Here is an 18,230-nt window from a genome sequence, read left to right as displayed (position 1 = left end):
CCAGTTAGCCGTGTTTGCAGAAAGATGCTGGGAAACTTTAACTGAAGGGTGCTCCTAGACCTCCAAGTATCTCAGTGCAGAGGGACGGACGGGCAGAATTAACTGGCAGAGAGAGAAAATTGTTCTGCTATAGACGCTGGACGCGTTTCACTCGTGGGTATTTGCTAGTTGCTCTACAGAAAGGTTTGTTACGGGTGCCTTCCTCTGAACATCCCGCTTAAATTAAAACGAGAGATACCGCTTCCATTTTATGTAGAGGTACGGGCTTTGCCTTCCTGACGTGCCAGTGGCTTCAGAGTCCCTAAAATGAGAAAACAGCAACGTTGTCTGATCCAGATGGAGCAGCCTGGATGTGCTGACAATAAACTACTGGCTGAAGGAAACCGCTTGATGCTCAGGATAGAGATGCTACAGATTTCTCCACAGCACCTTATTTACTGTTTTCCAACTAAAAAGAGGCAGTAAATCAATCATCATCTGTAATTATTGCTGCAGTAATTACCTTTGGGGAGTAGGTTATCATTCTTGGTGGCCTTTGTTCAAATATCTTTTTTCATTTTCCCCGTGTTATTTTTCTTGAATCGTGTCCATTTCTGAGTGGATTAATAGTATTCCGAAAGCAGCCCGATTGTAAGATTTCTGGAAGGGCTGGTATTGTGATTCATCTGAGAAGTTTAAAAATGCTTCTATAGACGTGGCGTTTAAATTCATCGATAAGGGTCCGGCCATCAGTTGCTACATCTTCATTTTTAGTGAACAAACAAAAGCTGCAAGTAATGTCGCAAGGAGAATTTCAACTGCAGCCCTAATGTAGGATTTATTTAAATTTCTTATTTCTTAAGTATTACTGATTTAGTCAGTACAAAATATAGTTCAACGGTTTAAAAATAAACAGTATTTTAAATAGCTTCTCTGAAAAACTATTCTTTGAATGTATGTTAATGAGCTATTTAAACTCATGAGTGCTGTTTCACATCTAAATAAAATATGGAGTTACACATTACATTTCCAATTTGTCATCTACTTAGCAGCCCTTTCTGGGGGGAAGATATAAGAGATATTTTTGATATGTCTGTCACTTTTGATAACTTAATTTGAAACTTATATCTTAGGGGAATAGCGATACAAGGCAGGTAAATACATTAAAACAAAATGACAATTGAGTTTTTTATATTGAATGCATGAAACTAATGTTCATCTGAAATGGTGGGTGTTCAGAACTTGCTAATGACTAAATTTCTTCTATTTTTTTTTTTTGAAAAAATTTCTTCTGCTGAATTACCCTGGTTTCTGTTTACATTTCTTTTCTTTCCTCTCCTGTTTCTTCCCCCTTCCTTCCCTCCCTGCTCTCTCTTGGTTCATTGCCAACTGTGGTCTGAGTGTCCCCCAACTCTTTCCGACGATTATATCTCAGAAAAAAGGCATGGCGAGCACTAGATAAGCCCTCTAGAATTTAAAAATAATACAAAGATCTATCCAAGGAAAAATAAGATAGTAATTACTTTCTGTAAAAAGCCACATCTCTTACAAATATACTACAAGGCTGTGGCAAAAATGAGTGAAAAAGAGAGTAAATCATTTAACTTTCTGAAAAACTGTAATTTGAATATATGACTTCAGGAAGAGGGAATAAAAGTTCAACTGCCAGGTTCTTTTAGGCAGAAGAAAGATCAGTTGCATCAAACTCAGCAGTCCTGACCTATATTTCATTTTATGGATTAATTTACCACATTTCCTTGGCTAGTTTTTGAAGGAGAAAAAAAAAAAAAGGAAAAAAGAAAATCTATTAGGTATCACTGGTCTGATCCACATCACCTAACACATATACACTTGGTGGGGGAAGGAGAAAAGCAGGTGGGGAAAGGTAAGTTAGGGGCAGATACTGGTGTATGAGCCCCAGAAGAGGCACCGTGTAAATACAGGGCGTGGAAGGAGGGCGATGGGTACGGCTCCTTAAACTCGCCTCCCCAAGGGGCAGCGGCATTCCCCAAGTACAGCCGTGCTGGGGACCCCCTAAGATGAGAAAGGGAGGGAGGGAGGAAGAGCAGCTTACTTAGGTCTCGTTTAACTTGGCCACTTGAATGGTAAAACCTTTTCTGTGACTTGGCGTGCTTTGTAGAGATTATGCTTAGGTTAGGGGCCCCCACCCCTTTTGGTTTATGGGGTTTTTAATTTGGGGAGGGTGTGAGGTTTTTCCTTTACCCTTACTAAGGGCTTTTGATGAGAAACTTTCTGTTTTGCAGTGAATCAGAGTTAGAAAAACACAGTCACTTGTGAAGAAAAAGAGTTATTCTTTATACAAGCCTGAATGAAAATGTAGCCCTGCTAAATTTTAAAGCCAGGTTTCTCTAAGCTCAAGTCAGGTAATACTCATTATGCTAAAGTCACCCGTGAAAAATCACTGAAACTGTAGGTGTTAGACAAGCCATCCCAAGGAAACTGGAACATCCCCACAGATTTCATAGAAGCACTGATCTTTGAAAGTGATCTTTTTGGTTTTTTTTCTTTTAAAAAACGTTGCTATTATTTCAAAGTATTTTCTTCTTTTGCTCGCTGTAATTTTGTATCCCACATCTGACTGCAGAAATAAAATTACTGAGTGTTAGTTCCTAGAAAGATGAGAAGGAAAAAAAGTATCTGCTCTATTTTGTAAATCTATACTCCGCTTAAAGAAGGCTTGTGTCTCAAAATATTTTGGCGAGCCCGGAGCGTCTCTTAAAGTTGTTCCCTTTCTTTAAGCAAAGCTAGGTACTCTTTCCATCCTGGCTGAATTTACAACTGCGCCTCAATTTATGCAGAGTGCTGGTGGACTGAGTAAATGTGTCTGTGTTTTAATGCGACTTGTTTTCTCATCATAAATTCAAAGCTAAAGGCTGTTTCCCATACCAGAGGTGCAGGTGATGTGGTGTAGTATTGAGGAAGGTAGAATAGCGGTGGATTAAAACACAAATCTTAATAGCAACAGTAGTTCGGAGAGAATTTGACATTCAGATCCCCTTCAAACAGTAGCCTTTACATTTCTGTATATCTGCAAATGGTTTGAATGCTTATTCTCAACCCCAACCAGCTTCTAAATTACATGGACTAGACTCTAAAGTCATTAGATTGTCTGCTGATTAGACTACAATCAATCCAGCATAAACAAAAACAGCAATTAGTATTGGCACGATTTCTGTGAACTTGACTTAAAATTCCAGTATTACCAGTCCAAAGATTTTTCTGAACGGGTCGGTTTCAGGGGCTCTGTTATTTTGGCATCATCATTTTTGTAGGGAGGGAACAAAAAATTCATAAGATTCCATTTGGCCTGAAAAGCAAAAACATCTGTTTGATGCATGAGTGGGTTGCTGACTTCTATTTGGCCATCCAAAAAAGGGCAAAAATTAAGATTTTGAGCATAAAAGAGTACATGAAAAAGCAAATTACAAAGAGGATTTAAGATTAGCATCTTTTTATAATGCAGGCTATTTATAGTCTTCTCTTTTGACATGACAAAGCATGCCCCCGCTCCTTTATATATTTAAAAAAAAAAAAAAAGTAACAACAAAAACATCACTAACCTTTAGTAATTTTCATTGATTTTGGCAATGCATAGTGATATTGACTGTCTTGATTAGCTTTAGGATAACAGTAATGCTACCCGGTCATTCTGGGGGCCAGCATGAGCATTATTGACCATCACCGTCTACTTAGGAACAGGTCCTATTAGGAGTGACCATCTAAACAGCTGCCGGTTGTGCTGCTAGTGGAAAAAAAGTGAAAACTTGTTGCAAAGATCCTATTGAGAGCTTTAGAAATGCCACCTGTTTGGTTCGGTTTGATTTCGTTTTCCCAAGTTGCTGTTGACTTGTGTAACAAGGGAAGCTGTCAGTGCGGAGGCACTTATCTAACGTGTGGGATAACGTTATCCGCCATGATCTGAGATGTCTTGAAAGGTTTTATGTTGCTCCCTAATTCATTCGGTCTAATTTACAGCGGGTCTAATAGTTCTCATTTTTTTGTTCTGCAACACGTCTTTCAGTATTTAGAAATTCACACAGTTTGGAAAAAATAAAAATTCCTTTTCTGTGTTTGTAAATGAGGAAAGGATCTAGAAGAATTGTTATCGTTTTTATGTAGACCATATGGATTTGTGTAGGTTTTCTTCTTCCTATGTGAAACACTGAAAATAAGCTAGATGGAGTGGTTTTTTTTTTAATTGATTAAAATATTATAAATATTATAAAATATATTATAAATGCTGATACCCTAACACAGACCTCTTAGCATCTTTTCCCAGATGTATTTTAGGGTTTCCATTGGTTCATGTAGAGCTACTAGAGGTCTAAATCAGTACCACTGAGGGGTAGGAAGATGCTCTATTTCACTTAAATCAGAACCATGGCATATATATATGTATGGATGTATATGTGTCTTTCTCTGAAGGGACAGCAGACAAATCTGCAAAGAACTGGGCCTCCTTTATTTGGTGCTGTGAAAACATAGATGTCTGTTTTCAAATATATTTTGCAATGCTGTTACTAGAAAAGCATTCCAGTTGCTCAGTCGTTCTCTTTACAGATGTCCGATAGCACAGGGGAAGATTTTAAATACTTCTAAATCATAATGCAACACTTGGCATAGGATTCTGACAAAAAAATGAACGTGCAAGAACCAAAAGAGGTAGTGAGGTTTGTTTTTATCTTAACTTTAGTTTTAGATAACTTGGGCTCTATTTCACCTCAAGTAGGAGCAATTATGCTAGTTTAGCAATTATTAGAGATGAAAGAAATTCTGTTAGATACAGCTCCCCTAAACTTCAGTAGCTTTAGTTTTAGCCAGGATAATGATCAAGGAATACTTAGCCATGTGCCTAGGGACTACGCTATAGCAAAAAATATAGGGCTGATCTTGGGGGTATCCTTATTACAACATGTTATAATTAACATTTTAATTCAGCCCTCCTGCTTTCCAAAAAATCTGCTTTGTGCTCTTCTGTGCTTTATATTCTTCTGTAAGACTGCACAAAATCCCCATATCCAGTGGAAAGGTTTTTAAACCAGGACTGTCGTCCTCCCATATTTACATTACCAGTTAACACTGTTCACACTCTTTTTTAACTTCACAGTCCTTTAGTTTGAAACACTTTTTTTTTTTTTCCTCTGTACTGCATAATTATTGAGGAAAGAATGTAGAAGATTTTTTTTTTCCTCCTTTTTTCATGATTTAGTCTAGGTTGTCCGTGTTCTTCAAGTATGCTCAGGGCTGAGCATTCTAGAGTGATGCTGTGTATGTTATACCCCAAGTGTTTTTTTTTTTTTTTTTTTAATCATGGGAGCAAGCCAGAGAGGTGGTTTTGGGGTGTTTCATCTGATACTTTTGCTTTTAAATACAGGTACAGTTAGGTACAATGTTTCTCTTTAAGGTTAGAGTGTTTAGTCCTTTGAGCATTTTTTGAAGTCATCTATATATCTGTTGGTATAGTGATCCCTCCACCCCCAATGCCTTGTTTTTAAGGTGGTAGGGGCTTATTATGATCCTTTGAAAGTAAAGGATCTGTAGCCAGCTAGTCTTCTTACAAATCTGGAAATGGTAATGATGAGTTAAACAACCTCTTGGCTGAAGCTGAACATGGTTTTGCCGTAAGGACAGACGGACAGGATGCTGGTAGTGAGGGTATCGGTGTTCTTCCTCTTCCTAAACCCTGTTTAGGAGAGCTTATTCACTCATGCAAGGCAATCACCTGGAGCAGGAATTTTGCCCTTCCTATGGAGCAGGAAATGCAAAATCTCTCTCCTGGTTTCTCAGACAGACACGCAGTATTTCGCATGAGTGTGGAAAAGCTAAAGCACTTTTAAATCTAAATGTCTTGGTTCACTTTACAATAGATGGCTTTTGCATGCAATCCCTGAAAGTTGGTATGCCCTTACTCTTCCTGGGTTGTGTTTTCCCAGGAAAATATATTTCAGATGATGAATTCCCTGATAATTGATTGGTGGAGTTTGATTTTCTGTTTTTCACTTCTTTTGCTGACTATCAAGTTCAGCTCTGTGACTGACTCGTGAACTTCTTGAAAGGAACTTTAAAACCAAAGCCACGATACCTGCTGTGTCGCTGGACCAGATGATGTGATGGAGTGAGGCAGTGTCCTTGGGAGGACGAGGCTGTGCTTTGACCAACAGAACTTTCTCTGGCACTGAGTTATGATGGTTGTTTTCTTTTCCAGGCAGAGTCAAGTGAATTTCTAACTTTGACAGTGGCAGTAGGAAGGGGGAGGGGGCGGGGAAGTTAATTATTTTCCACCTCCAAAGAATACAATTGCAAGGAAGGAACTTTCTGATTCACTGGTTCCAGGACAACAGGATGTCAAGAGCCATGCCTGATGTAGCATTTTCACTCCGAAGATGGGAGGAGGAACCGGATTGCCGTTGGTCTGCGCGTGCGACTGCTGGGAAGGGGTTGGATTACGTGGCTTAGAAAGGGCTAGAGCATAGGAAAAGGTTCATTTTGCAATTTCTAGTGAATCCGTTGGGTAGAAGATGTGCCAGATAGAAACATAAATCAACAAAGAAAGGTCAGGAAGCTGTAAAGGCTTGGGTGCCGCAGCGCTGGATATTCCAGTGCCTGGCTGCCTCGTGGAATAGTCATTGTGCTCCGGGTGCTTGGATCCTTTGTACAAGCCATTGGCAGGATAGGGGCTTGTGAATGTTGTTGAGTAGGAGCTGCCCTAAAGAGACAGCGTGAGATACTAGGAAAGAAGTGTGCCTCAGCTCCCCCTGTTCTAGGCATGGGTATCTTACTGCAATAGGGTGTCTCGTAGTCTGCAGTCACTGGTCCTAGTTGGCCAGCCACTGTTGGAGGCAGGGGACAGGTCGTTCCTTTTTTCCCAAAGCAGAAGGAACCAAGGGGTTGTGCTACTTTTCCTCGCCCCGTACTGAAGAGAGGGAATCATTTGCTCAGCTGGGATGTGAGAGATGGGATTCTGTTCTGTGCTTTGCCTAGGGGTTCTTGAATCTGGTATCTCGCAAGGAGTACATCAGTCATTACACAGCAGCGTAGTGCGCTATGAGAGTGAGTGGCCCTTCTTATTTTTGTCAGTGGCATTCCCCTCTTCAGAAGTGTAATTGAGTATTTGTTGGACAAGAGGGTGAGAAGGAGTGCTCACACACAAGACCCATATCTCCAGTGGTTTGAGTACCAACAAAGAAAGAGGAGGCCTGGGTCTGTCTGCCAAGTGCCTACCGTAGTATTATTGCTGTTGAATTATTTCAGTGAAACTGGAACTGGAGTCCAGGTTTCTCCCTTCCCAGGTGGTGTCCTGACCACAAGGATATCATATTGTGCCAATTCACCTTCTTTCTAGTTCAGCGAATGTCATAGATGAGGTATGGCAGCTCAACAGCAATGAATGAGTGCGCCTCAAGTCTGAGGGCAGGTGCTCTTTTCTAGGAAGAGTACAAATCCTTCTGACAGAGAAGAAAGTTGAGCATCTGCCACCCACATCCTGGCTGAGTGATCTAACCGGTGGGTGTGGGCAAGAGGGGGAAAGGAAGAGGCATCGCAGCCCACACGTTTTCTGCTAGTACCTTGTAGCGACCAAGCAAGGGTATGTGAGCTCTCAAGAAAAACCTGTGAGACTGCATGCAAAGCCAGGGAAGACAGGACAATACTTAATATTTTTCCAGGCAGCTGCAGTGGGGCTTTGGTTTAATTTCAGTCCTGAGCTGCACAGCACTAGGAAAGCCCGAATGATAAAAACCATAGGTACTGCTTCTAAGCTCTGTTGTGGATGTGGACCGATGTGGTGTTGTAGCTGATGGAAAGTCATCAAGAACAGAGCAGAGAGTTTTAGGGATCAAAACCAGACCATGGTACAAAATGAATGTAGATCTCTGTTAAATCAGGGGTAATCTCAATTGAAAGGAGGTGTGTTTTGACTTGGATAAATGCGTGTCATTAGGTGGTAGAGCCAAAGCACGAAGCTGTGTTTTATTTTGGCATTAGAATGGTGTCACATGGCCTCAGCTCCTCAAAATAAGTGCCTCACGTTAGGCACATAAATGAATGGCTTGACTTTCAGAGGTCGTGGTCAGCTACAGTAACCTTTACAGCAGGTCCTCATATCCCTTCCTTTGATCTCCCATCTTCAGAGTTGTGTAACATTGACCTGTCCAATTGTTCTCTCTTATGGAGCTTAGGCTTTTGCAGACAGTTTAATGAATTTCTTGTTTTTGAAGCACAGTTGGAAATACAGGTCTGTAGGAATAGCAGAAATTCGTAGCTGTGTCTCTTTGAGAGAGTAAGAAAGCTTAGGTGACATGTAGCTTCAATATACTGAATTTCTCTTAAAGCATTCCTTGAAGTACTGGGTTTGGTAATTGGGCTTAAAGTTTATCTTAGCCCCCTGATTTGTGTCTTTCCTCAAAGGGACTGGACATCCACAGTCACCTTGTCAAAAACGGAGGTGGAGTGCTCAGTTTGAGACAGGCAGGACAGCTGAAAGTCCGCACCCCAGTACTAAGGATTGCCCCCCAGAGAGCCTCCCTCTTGCTTTGCTAAGTCTCACCATGGTCCTGAATTTGACTCTGAGATCCATAATCATGTTACATTGCACAACAGAATCTTAGGGATGTCTGGAATTTACTTGAGGTTTATAAAAAAACTTTAAGATTCTTTGGAGGAAAGTATTTTGTAAAATGCATTATACCATTATTAGTTTACTTTAAATGACAAAAATATGAGTGTGTGTAGATGTGGCCTAAGCTTGTTACAGGGTACATTTTTGAGGAGGCAGTTAGCAGTCCGAGTGGGGTTAATCAGTTGACTACCTCAGCTGTCTAGAAAAAGATATCCCCCCATCCCCAGCTTTGGGGTTTCTGTAGGATTCTCTCTCAGCTGCGGGAAAGTGTCTTCTGCCTCTTCTGCCCACGATGTTATGTAAACCGGGCGGCTTTAGGCTGTGACGTTTGGGTGCTGTCATCCTCCTGATCAAGGGTTCAAAGAATATCCAAAGGATTTCTTAAGAATAATTTCTTTCCAGTTAAGTCTATTATTTTTTTTTTATGTTTATGTGCTGCCTAGGAAAATACCTCATTTTAGCAGAAGAAGAATATTTTCCAACCACTGCAATCTAATTGGTAACTCCTAATTCAGTCTTTCTACAAGGATGACATGGGGGGGGGGGGGGGGGGGGGGGGAGCTCAGGGTTGGGATAGGCTATAGAGAGGATTAAGAATATGAATGCTATGAGGGGCTTTGTCTTCTGGAAAAAGCAAATGCAAGAAGAAAAATGCTTTATATAACAGGAATTTTTTTAGGCAAATAATAATTTCCAGGTATTAAGAGAATACTGTTACAACGCGGGGGCGGTGGGGGGGATTGGAAAAGGGATATGTCACAGCACAACGCAAAACAAATCAGAAATACAAATGTTCATGTGTACGATTAACAGGATTTATGTATGCTTGTGGCTACACACGCAGCTAATTTTTTTCAGTAGAGTTCTGGATTGTGGATATCTGAAGTGTTAATATGCAAACGCACTTCTTCCAGCTCTTCTCTCACTAAACACATCGGGTACATGGGTGTTTGGGAGTCAAAATAGTAACCGAGTTTCTGGGTAGTAGTGATAGATAGGCATTGATACTGAGTGATGCTGTTCAGAAAATACTTTGAGTACTTCTTTTCTGAGTACTTTTATGAATGCCAGCTACCCTTAAAGGACGTTACAAAATAGCCTGGAATTGTTGCAAACTTGCAGGATTCGTGGCTGGGCGTGAGGGCAGGTGCTGGTGTGTGTTGGCCAGAGGAGTCTAAAGGCTGAGCCTTAACGCACCGGCGGTACCCGGGGAGAGAAGAAAGCAGAGGAAGGTGTAGCCCTAGCAGGTGGTGCATTGGCATGTGAGCTTGTATTTAATGCCGCTCTGTAACATCCTTAATTTCAGTTTTGTATCCTGGCTGAACCCTTACGGAGTTGTATTTCCACAGCACGTTACTGCAAAGTGTGAAACGTCTTCAAAAATCCATTGAATTTAATGGAGTTAGAGGATGCTCAGCATCTCCAGTAACAGGCTCCTAAATTTGCCTTCTGTCTGTGTGATTAATCTATCTAATCATACGTAATATCTACCTGTACATGGTGGCAGTATGAGTGGCCTCCTGGTTTTTATGTGGCTAGGAGGAGGAGGGAGAAGAGAAGTGGAGAGAGACTTCCAGAAATTACAGTAATTTGTAGGTACTGAAATAATGGCACACACGTTTTATTTCTGTTCTGTCTGGGTAACTCGGTAAATTGTGTATTGATTATGCTAATACAGCTAGTGTCTCTATTACTTGTCTGCAGAAATTATTCAAACATGTAGATAGAAGATGCACTTGGCAAAGTTACCGTCCTAAGAAAAAGGCTCTTCTGCAAGATGGCTTTAAATTGAATTACTAATCATATGCTAATGGCAATTTATGGATTAGGTATTGAATTATAGGAAATACTAAGTGCAAGTTAAAAATATATATTCCAAACTCTGTATCCCCGACAATCTCAGTTGCTATATTAGGTTTATTTTCACATCTTTCAAGGAATATGTTTTAGGAAGGGATGAAATCAATAGCAATCTATTTTTATAGTTTATTTTGGGATATGTGGCTTCTGCTGCTTTGTTTAACAGGCTGAAAGGATAGCTCAGACATTTGGGAAAGTTTTTTAGGTTTTTTTTCTTCTTTTTTTTAATTTATTAACCCACCTAGACTGGAAGAAAATAGACCTTTTTCAATTATCTTTTGCTTTTATTTCATTATGGGTTGTAATAGATCTGAAGATCTAAATCTTAGCCAGAGTTCTCCAAAAGGCTTCCCTTCAGTGAAAACGTCCTTTTTCACATTTCTAATTTTGTCCATTTCTTTTCCATACAAGGGTTTTCCCAGGCATCAACCAGAAATGACTTGTGCTCTTCCTTAGGGTGCTAAAGCTGCAGATTAACTCTTCAGTGAAGGGTTAGTCAGTAGAATATGAATGAGATTCTGCAGGCTAGGAAATCTGTATACATTTTGTACTAAGTTTATAAAATAATCTTCCTCCTCTACATGCTAACCGTGTGTCCCAGGAACAGGCTGTAAGGAAAAGGGGTGAAATCCTCACTGATCAGCAGGTGTTGCTGTGGAGCAGTCAGGAGATTATCTCTATTTTTAGGACCTCTATATGAAAGTCCCCAGGGGTCTTCCTCACTGAACTGTCCTTGATGGGACTACTTGATTTAAATTTCTTTCTCCTTTAGAATGAGGGGTTGGTTTTAGCGTTGATGTTTACCAGCCTAAGCACGAGAGATGCTCTGAACTGAAACCATGGTTTGCCTTGGACACTGGTTGTACCAGGGCTGAAATGTCCCAACCTTTCACATAGATACAGCTTCAGTTTAGAGAGATGTTTTTGCAGTAAAATTTTAAAAACTGGTATCTTTCCAAACCACAAGCTTTTATAATAAGAGATAGAGTTGACATGCTGGAATTTTTTTCCCCTATTGAGATTTTCTTTTTTAAAAAAAATCACTTAAGAAATGTGGTGCCACAGTTTTTTTGTGGTGATCTAGTCTTTTTAAAAATTTTAGTATTTGGGTTTCTTGTTTGTTTTGTTTTTCATAAGTTACACTGTGAAAATATGTGGTAGGGACTCGATGTTTTGTTTTAAGGAAGAGATAGTCAATCACAAAATATTTCTACAGCTAACAAAACAGGTGACCTGTGGTCGGAAGCAGGGAGTTGTACAGACAAGGGATATTGCTGCTTTAGTGACAACGTTATTTCAAGTGTATCTGGAAGGGCTATTCAGCAGCAACATCACTTATTCGTAGTCTGGATTCATAAGCCATTGTTCTTGTTTCCTGAGGCCTCTCCTTTTATTAGTATTCTATCACTTTGTTATCTAGAATTTATCTTATGCTAGGATGTGCTAAATGCTGTACTGAAGATGATACCCATATGCACAATTACAGTCCTAGAGTATCAGTAATTTTGACGTTTGAATTAATAGTAGTGCATACATGCTACTGTTTCATTTGCATATCATCCTCGTGGGTTTTTTTTTTTTCAGTTGCATTCCATGCTAGTGTTAGAGCAATGTTTTTGGTTAGTAACATTTAAAAGCACATTACTGTATACGTTTTGTTTAAAGTTGCCTTCGTCTCCTGAAAGAAAATGGTATAGGTAATGTTTAAGGGATGGTAACGTTGGCTGTATGTCATGCTGCTGCTCACGCTTGAGTTTAACAGTGGCACGAGAGCTAAATAGTACTGAAGTTTTCAGAATCTTGTTGTGGAAAGGCATAAAGTGCTAATCAGGAGCTCTGATGCTACCAGCTGAACCTTTCTTAATGTAAAAACTACCCGTGGTGGCTGGAAGGATGATCGGACTTACAGAAGGGAAAACGAGATGCTGTTTTGTAGATGGGTTGTGCTAACGCAAAGATTTCCCTTCTTCTGTCGATTTTGTGGGGTAGCTTTTTTATTCTTTTTACCATATTTCCCCCTAAATGAGGTTTAATTTTCGTGACAAATATGTGACTCTCGCTGAGTATTATTAGCAAGTCTTTGTGCTGTGGCCTGTTGTGACCTACTTGGTTCTTTTGTGACTCAGAATTCTTAAAGAGCTCGTCTTAGAAAGATGCTAAGCTCAAAGTTAGCTGCTCTGACACTTGTCTCCATTTTTTAGTATAATAAAGACATAGCCTTTGTCAAAAGCAAACCCCATCTCTCTGAATTTCTATATCCCTAAATAGTGGGGAAGTTTTAATCACTTGATTTCACAAGGCATATACTGGCACGTTTTTGCATTACAACTACAAAACCGTACATGGAAACAATTTGTTAGGCAGTATCCATGTGGGGTGGGGTTCTTTTATTTTTTTTTTTTTTAATTTTAAGCCCTACAAATGGTTGGTGTACCTGCTCGTCAGCAGTGCAAAGTCAACCACGTATGGGCGTGCAGTCACTTCTCACTAGCAGCAAGAGGTCCAGGTACTGCGGCTGCTGCAGGGGATGCTCAGCACAGAGCAGCAGCAGGGACGCACTCCCGCATTTCAGTCTGCATACGCCTCTAAGTGGAGATCCACTTCAAGCAAGCAGACTTTGTTTACTTTTCAACAGATAGCGCACGGTTTTGAAGTTTCCCACTTGTGAGTCAGTCTCGAGAAGTTCATGTTTGGGCTTCTCAGGTCCATCTTGAGACTTGAAATATGTTAAGAGTTTCTAAATTGCTGTTTTGGGCTGAGTTCAGATGTAGGGTATGTACCGTGGCTGAGGATTTCATTGATAAATACTAGCTATGTTTACAACTTTGGCTGTGGTTGATGGGTATGACTGATGACCAAGCTGAGCTGACTCCTTGGGGGTGGGATGGTGGACTCGTTTTCACTTCTAGAGCTTGCTCTTCAGTTGTCTTTTCGGAAATAAATCCACAGTGGGTGGTGGGCTTAATCGGGGCCAGGTTGGGCTGCTTCAGAGTTTGCACTGGGGGCTTTGAGGGGGTCACAAAAGGCTTCTTTTTTTATTATTATTTTTTTATTGTACTCTAGTTGTATTCATTATATTTCTTCCTGTATTAATAAGTCTTATTGATCTGTGCTGTCCTACTGAAAAATCTGTTTAGCTTAGCTTGAGTTTGACCACGTGTTCCTCGAAGCTGTCCTTTTCATGAGCTTCTCCCATTGCTTTCTTTGTCTGACCAGTTTCCTTTAGCTTTGAGGACTGCTGGGATGAATGCTTCAGCATAACAAAGAAAAACATACAGTATTATCAGGACTGAAGTACTGGTAGCTTCGTGGCTGCAAAACAGAAGTTCAAGTGAAACAGTCAGCTCATAAAATCTTATTTTGTGAAATATTTGACTGACTCTGGGGCCTGGGAAACTTTATCAGATCTCTGCTGATGAGAAGAGTGTGCTTACGAGACACAGCTCTGGGATAGAGAGAGATTGTTTAGAGTCCTTCGGAGATTGTGCTTGACTCTTTCTTATGTATTTCGGGTTCCTCGTATCCGGAGAGTGTCCTTATGAAAACTGGTGTTTTTTTCTAGAAACCCAGATTCTAGAAACAACCAATTGTATGAAGCCTTGGGGTTGGCGGAGGAGGAAAAGAGGTACTTGTGGAGTGTGTATACATATCTCTTCTTTTGAATATATGCCTAGATTTAAATGTATTGCAATCTGTTTTCCCAAGAACCAGGAAAAAGCCCCCAGATCTTTGCATTTTAACTCAGTTTGCATGATTATTTTTTGAGGCCTAAATTCAAGGAAGCGGAAATACTGTAGAAGTGCGGTCTTTCCCCTTTCAGCTTTTTCCCCTGTGGAGGGAGAAAGAATTCTTTTCTCTCTGCTGCTCCCTAGCTCAAAGACCTCGGTCTTTGGGAGAATAAAAACGAAATGGTTCTGCCTTTTAGCTCTTCCCTTACTTTTATTTGGGAGAGTCAATCTTACTTAGGCATCATATCAGAGCATACCAGAACAGCTCTCTAATTTTTCAAAATAGCAGCAGAATGGCTGTTGTTAGGTTCACTCTGGCCCAACAAGTTTTGAATAGTGAATCTGACAAAAATTGTATTGTTTTTAGTTCCTCTGCTCTGGAAAGCTGTGAGCCAAGGGAAAGATGCTGGCATGGTGTATACAGTAAAGCAGCATGGGGTTAGTTCTCCTTTGCAAGGCTGTCTGCACTGCTGAGATGCTTGCTACTGAATATAGGATTATTATAATTTTTTTAAAGCTTATGTATGAATTAGCACACATACCTCTCCCGTCTGCCAGGAGAAGGCTTTCTCTTATCCATGTGGAGCGAGTGAGTAGACTCTTAAAGCCCAGAACTATTCTCTCATTTAGTTCCATAACCAAATACAGTAGAGTCTGTTGAAGACACGCATCCCAGAGGAAATCTGATTTGTTTTTTAAGGCATGAAACCCATTTGGTCACTCTGCTCCCAGATATGTAGCTTCCATAAAGCAGCGCATTCTGTTTGCACTTTGCAGTGGACCTGTGTCAGCTTTTCTTGGCTGTGTTGTACAAGCATTGCTGGCTTTCAGAACTGAAGCTGGTGTAAAGAAGCTTGGAACACTTCAGCTACCTGCCTAACATTTTTGTTTTGTTTTGTTTTTGTTTTGTTTACCTTTTTTCTGACAGTAGAAGAAAATGAAACAGAGGACCAGCAGGCAGGTGTGGGACACACAGCCGCACAGACTGGTAATGCTGAATTCCTTCATTAGTGCTTGCTTACTGTTTGACAGCAGCGTGAGGGATTTTTATATCGGGGTGATTTTGCAAAGCCTGTGTTCTTCCTCCTCCCTTTCAGCTTAGAATACATTTTTGGGGCTCACAGTGGAGAATAGCATTTATCTCCCCTCACCTTTCAGTTCCTGAAAGTAGAAATTCTGCCTTTTGCAGCTCAGGCAACTGATGGTGAGATGCTTTGAAAAGTCCAGCATGCTTTTCTCGTTGTTGTTATTATAAATAATCCTCCTTTACATCCCCCACATAAAAGCCCAGCCTATGCCATTTCAGATGAATTTTCATTCCATTTTAAAGTATTTTCATGTTTGTAAAATATGTGGATAGGGGTCATTTCTTAAGTGTTTGTATAATTTCTTACCAGTCAGGGATCTGTAATTTGAAGTCAGTGGATTTGGGTGGAGAAAGCTGATGTTTGAGTCAGATCACAGGATATGTATCATTAATAATCATGAAGAAATAATTGTTAATTCCCTAGAACAAGGAGGGCTCTTCTTTCTAAACTTTTTTTGATTCTGGGAGTTCAAGGAGTACTTTGCTCTTGTCTTTGGTACCGATTCTACAGAGCTTTACCTGGAGAGCGGCACTGACTCGTCTGAATAGTCCCATTCATTCAGCTGAGGTCACCTTTTGGAGTAAGAGCTGGTGCCTTAAGGCTGTTCCTAGAAGGCTAGTCTTCCCTGACTGTGCCTAGATAACTTGTTTGAAAACAGGTGGAGTTACTCCTCTCAGGAAGGAGGAGGCAGTTGGTTTCGTGTTTGGCTACGACGATTTATAATTCTCTTGTGTTTGTGTCTTGTGGGTTTGTGTTTGGTGCCTTTCGTAGGTTCTAGTAGCTGTGTGTAAACTGTATTGTTTAAAAAGAGGAAATAAAAGTGAGAGAGTTCTCTGCTTTTTGAATGGAAAATTTCTCAAACTTTTCTGAATTCACTTATGTCTCCACTTAGCTATCTGCACACTTGGGAGGGGGGAAAAAAAGCAAACTTGTACTGCTATAAACACATGAAGCTGAAGAAATACAGAACTGAGAAACTGTGAAACCAGAGATCAATATGACAAGGAATGGTTGCTTTTCTGCATTTTTTCTTAAACTAATTCTCAGTGGTTAAGTCATCTTGCTAGTTATTTATTTCCCATCGTGTCCTGAGTTCTCTGTCTGTTTCTAGGCGAGATTTAACGTTTTGTTTTTCTCCATAGCAAGAATGCGGTGCCGATGTGGAAAAACAAAAACCCTTCTGATACAGCGAGCAGTACAGAAGGCCCACACTGTATACACACTGCCAGAAGTTTTTATAGTAATACTTTGTATCTAAGCTCTGGCTCTAACCATTAAATGTGCTTTTTATAGAGTACCAAGTTATAAATGTAGTGCAGCTACGGCATATTAATCTTACTGCAGAGATTTAATGAGGCAGTTGTTTTGCGATGGACACTATTGGGAGCAGAGAGCGACAGAGTTTTACTTTACCACTGAGCTGAAGAAATATTCCTTGCCTGGTAATAATTATAACCACATGATCTTAGTTTTCCTTTCTTTTGCCAGCACTTTTCCATGCAGAAGTGGCTTGGAAGGAGGTCTACTGCAAGGCAGTGAAATGGGTTGGAAAGTAGGCTGTTTTCTTGGTAGTTTGATGTTTTACTTGTGATTAGCTATGGATCCTTGTAGCATAGGCAGAAATATGTAAGATGAGTTTCAAGAATACAGATAGTCTTTGCCAGTCTACTGAGATGGCTTTTAGATATTCATTACTTTTACTTGACTTTTATATGGGTTATAAAAAGTAAATGTGGTGAAACCTCATTTTTACATGGACAGAATAGAATTTCTGCTGGTTGGCCTTAAACCGCTCCCATACTTGAAATTAATTGAAGTCCATGGCTTTATTGCCTCCAACACTTTTAAGCCAATGCAATTTTTCATTTTCCCCAAAGTTGCAGTTTTATTAGACCAAGTTACAGCAGTAACATCCCTTATGAGGAGGAGGAAGAAGGGATAGGGAGAGCCACCTGCCAGGGAACAAAGTAATGAGAAAATCATGCTTCTTTTAATTTCCATTTATAAATAATGTTAACATAATCAGTAACAGAAGACAACTGTTCTTTTTCTCCTTCTTCTTTGTTTTTCTGGAAGTGCCTTAATAAGCCGAATTTATTTCTGTTCCGAAAATGTAGCCCTTCTTTCCATACTAGATAATTTTAAATTATATCTGCAGATGGAGCCGGTGTGTGTATTGCTGCTGATGCTCATTGAAAAATTTCACTTGGTCTCTGAAATAGGGCTGGGAAGCCTCTGGAAATGACAGTGGCATTTGCAGATGTTGGGAAAGGTAATCCTACTATCAAGCCAGTCTTTGTTGAGGGAATTGTATTTGTGGTAGTTGCAGATGCTGGGGAGAAGGAAATGTGGGAAATGAATAACGTTTGCCCTGATGTCTGTGTGTGAGCATGAGGTTTAAACAGGAGGTTACAGAGAAAGTATAGATAAATGCGTATCGCATTTAAAAAATGTGTTTTATTCCGTGCTCTCAAAAGAGGATCTCAAATACGGCAGCTTATCCTCAGTTTAAGTAGCCAGTTAGGGTTAGACCAGCCCTTGATGGAAGACATGTGTTGCTGTAACAGAAAAGCTATCTATTGTGCAAATGGTATTTTCTCTCTTGAAATACCTTCTTATTTTTGTGGTGCCATCTTTTCATGGAAGTGGCTCACAGTGGAAATACGTTCATTGAGACGGCTGAGACTGCCAGAACTCGTTTCACAAAGCTGTCGTAGGCTAAACTCGAACCTAGGTCCCAGAGGGTCCCACTTAAGTGTTGACCTAAAAACAAATGTGCCAGTTGGCTCCAGCATGTATTCTAAAGTTGCAGCAGAAGGGAATAAGCTTGACTGACTTCTGTCCCTGCAGAGTTTATATCTGCAAATGCAGAAGGAGAAGCAACACATTTATTAGTCTTAAAATGATTCTAATTTTAATAACTGGTCTCTAAGTAGG

The 18,230-nt window shown here is 40.2% G+C and overlaps 1 protein-coding gene across 7 annotated transcripts in view; it reads left to right on the top strand.

Annotated features, from left to right (window-relative positions):
- Positions 1-18,230, top strand: part of ZNF521 (zinc finger protein 521) — a 231,792-nt gene that overhangs the window by 3,228 nt on the left and 210,334 nt on the right. For 2 of the 7 annotated variants that reach the window (XM_066992873.1, XM_066992876.1), the window contains exons 3-4: positions 14,040-14,102; positions 15,134-15,193. The exons of 3 other annotated variants lie outside the window; for them this stretch is intronic. In XM_066992873.1, the coding sequence (XP_066848974.1) occupies positions 14,040-14,102; positions 15,134-15,193 (123 nt within the window). The remainder of the gene's footprint in view (positions 1-14,039; positions 14,103-15,133; positions 15,194-18,230) is intronic. 2 more of the 7 variants (XM_066992874.1, XM_066992877.1) reach the window with 1 other exon arrangement.

This window comes from Anser cygnoides, chromosome 2 (genome assembly GCF_040182565.1).
Source record: "Anser cygnoides isolate HZ-2024a breed goose chromosome 2, Taihu_goose_T2T_genome, whole genome shotgun sequence".
NCBI lineage: Eukaryota > Metazoa > Chordata > Aves > Anseriformes > Anatidae > Anser > Anser cygnoides.
The sequence above is the reverse complement of the archived record's forward strand: the minus strand, read 5'-3'. Positions and strand labels throughout refer to the sequence as shown.